General features: G+C 47.6%; 1 protein-coding gene across 1 annotated transcript; it reads right to left on the minus strand.

The window, feature by feature from the left end:
* Positions 1–9,243: 9,243 nt before the first annotated feature.
* Positions 9,244–10,629, minus strand: LOC123181268 (NDR1/HIN1-like protein 6). Its single transcript, XM_044593532.1, has one exon. The coding sequence runs from the start codon at positions 10,303–10,305 to the stop codon at positions 9,505–9,507; it is 801 nt and encodes a 266-aa protein (XP_044449467.1). The 5' UTR covers positions 10,306–10,629; the 3' UTR covers positions 9,244–9,504.
* Positions 10,630–11,148: the final 519 nt, after the last annotated feature.

An 11,148-nucleotide genomic window follows, 5' to 3' on the forward strand; every position in this document is an offset into this window, starting at 1 on the left:
TGAACGATTCAAGTGACTTGACTTGGCACATGTTCACGCATGTAGTTGAAACAAAATCAACATAGCCTTCACGATATTTATGTTCATGGTGGATTATATCCTACTCATGCTTGCACTCAATGTTTATTAATTTTAATGCATGTTCATGACTGCTGTCGCTCTCTAGTTGGTCCCTCCCCAGTCTTTTTCTAGCCTTCACTTGTACTAAGCGGGGATACTGCTTGTGCATCCACTTCCATAAACCCCAAAGTTATTCCATATGAGTCCACTATACCTTCCTATATGCGGTATCTACCTGTCGTTCCAAGTAAATTTGTATGTGCCAAACTCTAAACCTTCAAATGAAATTCTATTTTGTATGCTCGAATAGCTCATGTATCAACTAGGGATGTCTGTATCTTCCATGCTAGGCGGGTTATTCTCAAGAGGAGTGGACTTCGCTCCTCACTCACGAGAAAATGGTTGGTCACCGGGATGCCCAGTCCCATGCTCTAAGCAAATCAAATCGAAATAATTGCAAACAAAACTCCCCCAGGGTTGTTGCTAGTTGGAGGCACTCGTTGTTTCGAGCAAGCCATGGATTGATGCTTGTTGGTGGTGGGGGAGTATAAACTTTACCATTCTGCTTGGGAACCGCCTATAATGTGTGTAGCATGGAAGATATCGAGATCTCTCGGTTGTTATGTTGACAATGAAAGTATGCCGCCCAAAATATTATCCATCTCTGCTTTAAAATCAAGCTCTGGCACCTCTACAAATCCCTGCTTCCCTCTGCGAAGGGCCTATCTATTTACTTTTATGTTGAGTCATCACCCTCTTATTAAAAGGCACCAGCTGGAGAGCACCGCTGTCATTTGCATCCATTACTATTAGTTTATATTGGATATGACTATGACTGGATCTCTTTTACCATGAATTACAATGTTTAGTCAGTCCTTGATCTTCAGAGGTGCTCTGCATTTATGTTTTGCGGTCTCAGAAAGGGCTAGCGAGATACCATCTTGTTATATCATATGATGATTGTTTTGAGAAAGTGTTGTCATCCGAGATTTATTATTATTGCTCGCTAGTTGATTATGCCATTGATGTGAGTAAATATGAGACCTAAATGTTATTGTGAATATGGTTAGTTCATAATCTTTGCTAAAATCTTGAATGCTGGCTTTACATATTTACAACAACAAGAGCAAACAGAGTTTGTAAAAAAAAATTCTTTATCACTTTCAGTTTATCAACTGAATTGCTTGAGGAAAAGACAAAGGTTTAAGCTTGGGGGAGTTGATACGTCTCCAACGTATCTACTTTTCCAAACACTTTTGCCCTTGTTTTGGACTCTAACTTGCATGATTTGAATGGAACTAACCCGGACTGACGTTGTTTTCAGCAGAATTGCCATGGTGTTATTTTTGTGCAGAAACAAAAGTTCTCGGAATGACCTGAAACTTCACGGAGAATATTTTTGGAATTAATAAAAAATACTGGTGAAAGAATCAAGGACAGGGGGCCCACACCCTGTCCACGAGGGTGGGGGCGCGCCCCCCTGCCTCGTGGGCCCCCTGGTGCTCCACCGACCTCAACTCCAACTCTATATATTCACGTTCGGGGAGAAAAAATCAGAGAGAAGGATTTATCGCATTTTACGATACGGAGCCTCCGCCAAGCCCTAATCTCTCTCGGGAGGGCTGATCTGGAGTCCATTCGGGGCTCCGGAGAGGGGAATCCGTCGCCATCGTCATCATCAACCTTCCTCCATCACCAATTTCATGATGCTCACCGCCGTGCGTGAGTAATTCCATCGTAGGCTTGCTGGACGGTGATGGGTTGGATGAGATTTACCATGTAATCGAGTTAGTTTTGTTAGGGTTTGATCCCTAGTATCCACTATGTTCTGAGATTGATGTTACTATGACTTTGCTATGCTTAATGCTTGTCACTAGGGCCCGAGTGCCATGATTTCAGATCTGAACCTATTATGTTTTCATGAATATATTTGAGTTCCTGATCCTATCTTGCAAGTCTATAGTCACCTACTATGTGTTATGATCCGGCAGCCCTGAAGTGACAATAATCGGGACCACTCCCGGTGATGACCTTAGTTTGAGGAGTTCATGTATTCACTATGTGTTAATGCTTTGGTCCGGTACTCTATTAAAAGGAGGCATTAATATCCCTTAGTTTCCATTAGGACCCCGCTGCCACGGGAGGGTAGGACAAAAGATGTCATGCAAGTTCTTTTCCATAAGCACGTATGACTATATTCGGAATACATGCCTACATTTCATTGATGAATTGGAGCTAGTTCTGTGTCATCCTATGTTATAACTATTGCATGAGGAATCGCATCCGGCATAATTCTCCATCACCGATCCAATGCCTACGAGCTTTTCACATATTGCTCTTTGCTTAGTTACTTTTCCGTTGCCACTGTTACAATTACTACAAAGCTGCTAATGTTACTTTTGCCACCGTTACCGTTACTTCCATACTACTTTGCTACTAAATACTTTGCTGCTGATATTAAGTTATCCAGGTGTGGTTGAATTGACAACTCAACTGCTAATACTTGAGAATATTCTTTGGCTCCCCTTGTGTCGAATCAATAAATTTGGGTTCAATACTCTACCCTCGAAAACTGTTGCGATCCCCTATACTTGTGGGTTATCAGGTGGCACCAGTGGATGAGGGAGATGAGGGTTATATACTCATGAATGGGCATGCTCCGATGGTAATTGGTGGTGGGATATGCCACATTCAAGTGGCAAACCGGGTGCAAAACGCGTCAGCAACCATTAATTGGCTTCCCGTTCTGTATGTAGCTGAGGTTGGCAGGGGCGGAGGCGGCACCGGTATGGACATGCACCCAATGATGGCGCTGCGTGCGGGAGGGGGGAGGTCGGGCTGAAACTCCCCTCCCCTGTGCCAGCGGTTGGAGGCCGCTCACTATCAATGCCTCTAGATTCCAAGAATGGATGCTTGAGGACTGGATATGGAGGACGCTCGATACATTATGCAGCGAGGGGCGAATAGCGACTATGCTAGAGTGGTCTTTTCGGCAAAAAAAATGTTATATTGATGGTTATTATGCCGACCGGACTGATATGGCAACTTTGTCGGAGTTGCTGTGATAAAATCGTTATATTGACGGTAATTTTAAAGGAAAAAATCGGTGCCATGTACCAATATTAATGTATGGATCTAGTTTGAAGACCGATCGTAGTTGGGTTAACGTTTGAGAACTGAAAGTAGGCAAAAAAGGCCATCGCAACATGTTGGAAAGTAAGACAATTTCATGAATAATTTAAAAAAAAATCATGACTAAAATAACTATTAGCATGTATATCTCAAGCATATTAGTTAAAATTAAACAACATGAACAACAGCATCAGACACATAGCAACGACTATAATTATAGAGTAGATCAAACACGCCACACACATTGATCATTTGTAGGTAAAGTGTAACGCCCTGGACGACCCGCCGGTTACTGGTCGTTACTCCTGACAGGATCTAGACTGGCCCCACGGATCAAAACTAATCTTTCCCGTGCACTTTTTCCTCACTCGTGCGTACCTGGGACCAACTTCCCAGTCGGTCACCTATCCTAAAATTGCTCCAAGCTGAGCACGCTTAACTTTGGAGTTCTTTTCGAATGAGCTCCCGGAAAATAAAGAATTCCTTGTTGATATGAGTAGTCTATCATATCTAATAAAGTAACTATGACTTTTGCAGACGTGATGTTGTTGACAACAACATTGGCGAAGAACGGCGGGAGCATATGATGACGGAAATGCTAAAATGTGTTGCCGCTTGACTTGAAAGGAAGTCTGTGATGACAAACATGAGCAGTCGCGCATAGCGCTTCCCAGAAAATCTAATTGGACATTCTGTTGCTGGATCATAAGGGCAAGAGATTCCGAAGACTTGCTCTTCCTCTCACTGGTGCATGCCAATGTTTTGGGGTGGAGTAGACTATGATGACGGTGCAAACAACGAAATGAGGCAAAAACTATACCTTGATTTGATGACGATGACCGTGGCCAATAGGTCATATATATAATGAGAAACAAATGATCTCAATCCAAATCGAATAGGCTTCCAACTCGTAAATTTGTCGGTTAAGAAAACAAAAAATAAAACGATAAAGAAAGTTCTGCACCTGCAAGTCCAGCTTTGACGCCCCCGGCTCGAGCTCAGCAAGGCAAGCACATGCGTCTAATATTTTTCCTTTTTTCATCATACCTATAAGTTAATAAGGTGGAGAACTTCACCATATAATCACACGCAAAAAAAGAGACTTCACCATATAAATTTGTCTCACTCCACCTCCATGGGATGAGACTAAAGATCCTGCACCTCTTGCAATCCTTGAACGGTTGGAATTTATTAGGAGTTACTCCCTCCGCCCGACATCCGCCAGTTTCGTCCAATCACAGTCATCAACGTGATTTTCCGGATTCTGGCAAAAGGGTACGCCAATAGGGTGACCCTCATCGCTGACCACGTTACCCACCCCAACCAGTCCGCCTTCATTCAAGGGTGGTATATCCTGGATGGGGTGCTTGTTCTTCATGAAGTCCTCCATGAGGTTCGGTCTAAACACCTCAAGGCGGTTTTCTTGAAGATTGATTTCCATAAGGCCTACGACACTATTAGTTGGCCCTTCCTTCGGGAAGTTTTGCTCCGGAAGGGCTTTGACGACCGTTGGATCACCAGAGTAATGCAGATGGTCTCTTGCGGTCGCACTGCCGTGAACATCAATGGGGAGATCGGCCCTTACTTCCCCACCCTCTGTGGGGTTAGACAAGGCGATCCCTTCTCCCCTTTCCTATTCAATATGGTGGTGGACGCGCTTGCCGCCATCCTGGATAAGGCTAAGGCTGCTGGCCATATTCGTGGGATCACTCCCCACTTGGCTGGCGGCTCCGGGATCTCCCTCCTCCAGTATGCCGACGACACCATCATCATGGTCAAAGGCTCGGAGTCAGACATCTCCAATCTTAAGTTCCTTCTCCTCTGCTTCCAACAAATGTCTGGCCTTAAGATAAACTTCGACAAGAGTGATGTGATGGTGATGGGCTACTCTCCGGCCGAGTCCCTTGCCACTGCCAACCGGCTCAACTGCCGCCTCGGCTCCTTTCCCACGACCTACTTGGGAACGCCCATTAGCGACTCTCGGCTCACCGTCGCGGACCTACGCCCGACCGTGACCAAGCTTCAAACGCGCATTGAGCCTTGGCAGGGTAGATGGTTGTCAAAGGCGGCTCGGACTATTCTCATTAATTCATCCCTCTCCAGCCTCCTCTTGTTCCTCATGAGCTTTTACAGCCTTCACGAGACTCTGCACCATGAGATCGCCAAAGTCCAGTCTCGTTTTTATTGGGCAGGCGACAACAATAAGCAAAAATACCATATGGTCAGCTGGCCTGACATTTGCAAGCCCAGGGAACAAGGCGGCCTCGGTATCATGTGCTCCAAGCGCATGAATATCGCCCTCCTATCCCGCTGGCTCTGGCGCATCTCGCAAGGCCATGGTGGCCTCTGGCTCGACATCATCCGGAACAAGTACCTGCGTGGACAGCCCCTTGCCTTTTGTCAGAGATCTGGCGGCTCGCAGTTCTGGCAGTCGGTCGTCCAGCTTCTCCCTATCCTTCGCATCGGGACTTCCATCTCGGTGGGGTCCGGAACAGCGACTTTGTTCTGGTTTGACCGGTGGGCTGGAGACACCCCCTTCGCCGCGCGCTTCCCCGACCTTTTCTCCATCGCTGTAGACCCCTTGATCTCAGTTGAGAGGGCCCTTATTGACTTAGGGCGCCTTGCTTTCCGGAGGCCATTTGCCCCCCCCCCAGAGTCCGCTGCTTGGTGTGAATTACTGGATTGCGTTGCTCTCCATGAGCCTGTGGTGGACGGTGGCCCGGACCAGGTGAGATGGCGGCTCGAGCCATCGGGCCAATTCTCCACCAAGTCTCTCTACCAAGCCATCGCCCCCTCCTCCGCCCCTCCCCCCTTTCGACGGTGTGGTCCATTCGCCTGCCTCTGAAAATCCGGATCTTCATTTGGCAGTGGATTCGCGGTCGGATCCCGTCTGGCGTCGAGGTTCGCAAGCGCAATGGTCCGGGCACCGGCCTTTGCCCGCTTTGCGGTATCCCCGAAGACTCGAATCACATCTTCTTCTCCCGCGTGTCCGCGCAATTCGTGTGGAGCTGCTTCCGCTAGGTGGTGGGTGGAAATTGGTGCCACACCAACTTCCCCGACCTGTATGCCGAGCTCCAGACCTCCCCCTTGCCTTCTCGCCAGATTAGGTGGCTTGAGATTGGGGTCATCGCTTGGACCCTCTGGACGATCCGTAACAAGCTTGTGATCCAGCGCGCCCCTCTGCGACGGGCTACTGACGCTATCTTCAAATTGTCTGGTTTCTTGCAGCTTTGGCGGCCGCTTAGCCGCCCTCAGGACCGTGACGCCATCTCTGCCTTCATCGCTGACCTCCGCTCGATGGCCGTCCGTCTGTCTCCGCCGCCCCCGCCGCCTCCGCCGGAACCCGACTAGGCGCATGTCTAGCTCTACGGCGCTTTTCCTTTAATTTTTTTTGGGCTTGTAGAGTTGTGCCCTCAGCAGAACCTTCGTACTTGTCTGTGAGACTTGGGTGTGTGTGTTCGAACTAGTCCTTGTATGTGTGCTCTATGGCGGTTTGCTTTATTTATAAAGCGGGGCGAAAGCCTTTTTCGATAATATAATATAAGATCGTTTTTTACACTACTCCCTCCGTCAATGAATAAGTGTATGTTTGACGTTTAAAATTTGTCCATCTTTTCAATGCACTTTAAAGTAGAAAAAATATATTTCTCTCTCATCACATGGTAATCAAGACCAATAAGATTCAACACATGGTCTCCTTACTTTCTACATGCACTTAGCTTATTGGAGGTGGGGTAATTAAAGAAGAGAAAGATGATGGTTTGCACATTCCCAATGCATTTTTACTCCAATCCATAATCTACCCTAAAATTTCTATATGTGCACTTATTCATGGACGGAGGGAGTAGTATCAAAACCGCTTTTATATTATGAAACGGAGAAAGTAATTAACTGGCAGGCATAGCCAAGCCCAAAACTCTAGCACAACAAACCGTCAACGGAAGATGAATTACAAATCAAGTAAATGTTTGAGAATTATAATGTTTTAAATTTCTTTGTTACAGATGATCTTGATGATACATCATTTTTGTCTTGTGTGCATGCAAGTATATTCTTTTTCTTAATCCATGCCTTGTCAATCGTGGTGTAGCGTCCCAAGCCTATGGCGCGGCTTCGCGTATACTATGCCGACTTTCACGTGTTAGGCTTGTTCTATTTTTACCGGTTGTCATATGACAGATTAGATATTATCATTTATCTCTGAGAAATTTTTGCCCCCACTTTATATAAGTAAAGTCAAACGATATAAGGTTTTTTGAGGAAGCCCTCAAAAGCTGATCAAATAAAAGACACGACAAAACAAAGCCAAAAACGCTAGAAACGCACAACCGTGCACTGCTAGACGCTGCCAACAAGCTGCCGAGAACAAACCCATGAGCCTCTCCAGTGTTTTTGACCATTTCCTTGAATGTTCAAAGTCCACGGGGCCAATAATAGGTTTTGGGCCCGAATTTGACCGTCAACTAGCATTGATCGTGCTGCGATGGAAGAAGAAAGAAATGTGCCAACCGATGTATTAGCAAATGGACGAAGACTAATCTTCTATAGATGGCAGAATAGGATTTCAACAAGTGGTTCAAACAGTTCCGTCATTTGATTCACGGTGCGATTGATAACGTGCCAACTGCTAGGATTTAGGGTTTATATAAAATCCCTGCAGCAGCCGGTCCTAGTCCTACGACTTTCAGGGGGATTTAGGGCTGCACGATTGTCCTTGTGGATTAGGTAAACATGCCAGCGAGTTAATTTAATCCCTTCCACTTTTAGGTATAGCAGTTAAACAGTTGGTGTACTTTCTTTCGTGCATAGATCCTGGTAGGCTATTTCAAATGTACTGTTTAGACCGCCTTAAAAGAAATTTACTCATGAACTTGAAGTTCATCTCTTTTTTGCGAGAGAGTGAGAACTTGGTTTGGAATGTCGACACAACTCGAGATAATACAAGTATTTGTGAAAAATCAATGGTGCTCTTGCAGGTCTTTTCAAATAAAATGTCGGTGAGAAGCAAGATATTTGAAGCAAAATGCATCCAATTGAAATAAAAATGTGATATTCTTGCTTCATTATCCTCTCCGTGTCGAGCTCAAAAAATAAAAACAATCAGTGTACGATTTAAGTAGGTCTAACCATGTGATGAAAACCCACGGTTTAAGTACTAGACCTGACACTAATGTTCATATTTTTCATATTTATTTAAGACTTTACAATGATGCATGTTAAGCGGGAGGAGACGTTCCCGATGTAGAGCAGTGCCTGCTATTCCATGTACCCGGAGTACTACTCAAACAAAACATACTACTCCTTTCGTCTAGGTGTGTAAGTCACCTTACGAAAACCAAATAATCACAAAACACTTAGGCACGGTACATTAACTCCCTTCTCGTTTCTTGTTTCGTGACATATCAACCAATAAGAGATGTGGGCCGTGCATTCTCTCAATGAGTACCAAACATGACATGCAGTGGTTAATTTATTGTATGCAATGACATTAACTAGCAAAAAAACATTAAGTTCTCTCGTTTTTCCCTCCGCCTTTGTCGCCATGCATAACCTAAGATGACTTATACACCTAGACGGAGGGAGTACAAATCTTGGTAGTACTTGTTATGTCAATCTTTCTTTTTACATGAAAATAATGGTGAAAATCTGGAAGTAGAGTATCTGCTCCTCCTGAACTCAAATGCTCCTGATAAACAGTAAAATCAAGAATATATTAGAAAACTTCAAAAAGTTTCTGACTTTACTTGATAATTTTGACAAATGCTTCATATGCTTGCAAAATTCAGCACAAAATAACATTCCCACTTTTCCTTTGATGAAATGCGAACACAAACTTCTGAAAGTCGTGAAAAAGAAACAAAATTGACTGTCCAAAAATTCTAGTTTGAAAACATTTTGGAGTGCTGGTTTTGATTTTTTACCGTGACTTCCAGGAATGTCATTTCGTGCTGAAATTTTTTGTCAAAGTTCTCCACACAAAAAATTCAGAATTTGTTATTTTTTTTACTTTTTTTTAATATTTTGCATTTGAGCTCGGGATCAGAATAAGACTTTCATGAAAAATCTAGGGATGCTTATTATTACTCCTCTCTAACAGCAAGGTAATATCAACTCTACTACACAAGATGTACATGCACGGAGCTACTGGAGAAGACATGCTAGGGGGCGGGAGCGCACCGATGCAAACACGGCACGGCTCTCTGCTGCCAAAAGAATCCACCGCGCCCACAAGGCGAAGAACTCGATCGATCGATCCCCAGAACGAACCACCCAAAGAATTACACTACACCATGAAAGAAGGACAAGGGCCGATCACAGCTTCAAGCTGAACTTGCAGTTGCTGCCCTTGATCTTGATCTGGCTGCTGGCGTTGAGGAGGCTGTCGACGACGAGGTCGCAGCGCACCCTGGACGTGACCGTCCACAGCTTGAGGCTGCCCAGCTCCACCCGCACGGGCACGTCGGCGCGGAACACCAGCGGCACGGCGCCCGTCTGCTGCTCGTCGCGCAGCGCCGCCACCACCGCGCTGCCCAGCTGCGCCTGCCCGGCCATCACCACGCCCAGCACCGTCGTGTTGCGCCGGCCCTGGTAGAAGGCCGGGAGCGCGCCCTGGGCCAGCCGGTGGGTGTGGTACCACACGCTCAGGCTGGACCCGCGCTCGTAGAAGATGCCGATGCGGCCGTTCGGGTTGGCCGCCGTCACCGTGACGTCGAACCGCGCGCTCGCCGTGAGGGTCGGGTCCACCTGGAACTGCGACACCGACAGCCGGTCCACCGAGTACCGCGGCGCCTTGGGCTGGAACACCAGGTAGAGCGCGCCCAGGGCCGCCGCGGCGAGGACGGCGAGCAGGAGGACGGTCACCACGGCGCAGCAGAGGAAGCGGCAGCAGCAGCCCCTGCGTCGCTTCGGCGGCGGCAGTGGCAGAGGTGCGGCTACGCGGCGCGGCGGCGGCGGCAGCGGCTGGCGGTGCGGCGGCCTCCTGTCCGCGGCCGCGGCCGGGTCGCCCTTGTCGGACCGGAACGAGCTCCCCGGCGGCACCAGCGGCGTCGTCGGCCTAGGATGCCCCGCCTCCAGGTCCACCGGGTGGATCCTCTGCCTCTGGTGATCCGCCATGGCCGACCAGCTAGCTAGCCAAGAAGTGCAGTGCACGCAAGAACAGTATATGAACAGAAGTCTGCTACGCTAGCTAACTAAAGAGAAGCCTTGCCGTTGCCGGGATTGCAGTTTCAACCTTGCGAACCTCTGCCTCCTCTTTGTCGTGGCAGCAAAGGAATGCCTGTGCGGCTCTATATACTGGCGTTGCGCCAGGAAGGAGGCGACGGCGAGGGGGCGGAGGAGGTGGAAAGGCGGTTGACTTGCGGTGCAGCGGGGATGGGAGGGAGGCTTGGACGCGAAGGGAGAGCGGAGCAGGAGAGCGACCTATGCGTGGGTGCGCGCGTGTCGATGTGCGGCGTGTCGCGGGGGCGTGAAGTCTCCACCTGCCCCAACGGCACACGGCCATTGCGCGTCGATTGTGTGTGCGCCGCGGCTGCCCGCGGCTTTCCGCACGGGTTCGGTGAGCGGCGCCGCGCGGCAGGATTTTTTTTTTTTGAAACTATGATATTTTTATAGCAAATTCGGAAACTATGCATAAAAATCGAAACTATGCCCCCGTCGGCCTTCTGCTGGCCGCAGAGTGACTTTTCGGCCTACCGTTGGCCGAAGAGGGACTTTTCGGCCTACCGTTGGCCGAAGTGGGCCCAGCTAGGCCGAAGAGCACTTTTCGGCTTCCCGTTGGCCGAAAAGTGTCAGGGGCACAAAACGTAATTAATATGGACTCAAATGAAAAGGTTATCAACATGAAAAATCTTCGTCTCATCGAAACGGTTGATTTTGATATAAAAATCATTTTAATCCGACGTCGTATGCAACCTGTAGAGCCAAAACAAGGTAAGGGGCAGACGCTGCAGAGTTACT

This window comes from Triticum aestivum, chromosome 1D, assembly GCF_018294505.1.
Source record: "Triticum aestivum cultivar Chinese Spring chromosome 1D, IWGSC CS RefSeq v2.1, whole genome shotgun sequence".
NCBI lineage: Eukaryota > Viridiplantae > Streptophyta > Magnoliopsida > Poales > Poaceae > Triticum > Triticum aestivum.

Coding starts and splice junctions, on each gene's coding strand:
- LOC123181268 (XM_044593532.1), bottom strand. CDS start 10,305: ATGGCGGATCACCAGAGGCAGAGGATCCACCCGGTGGACCTGGAGGCG.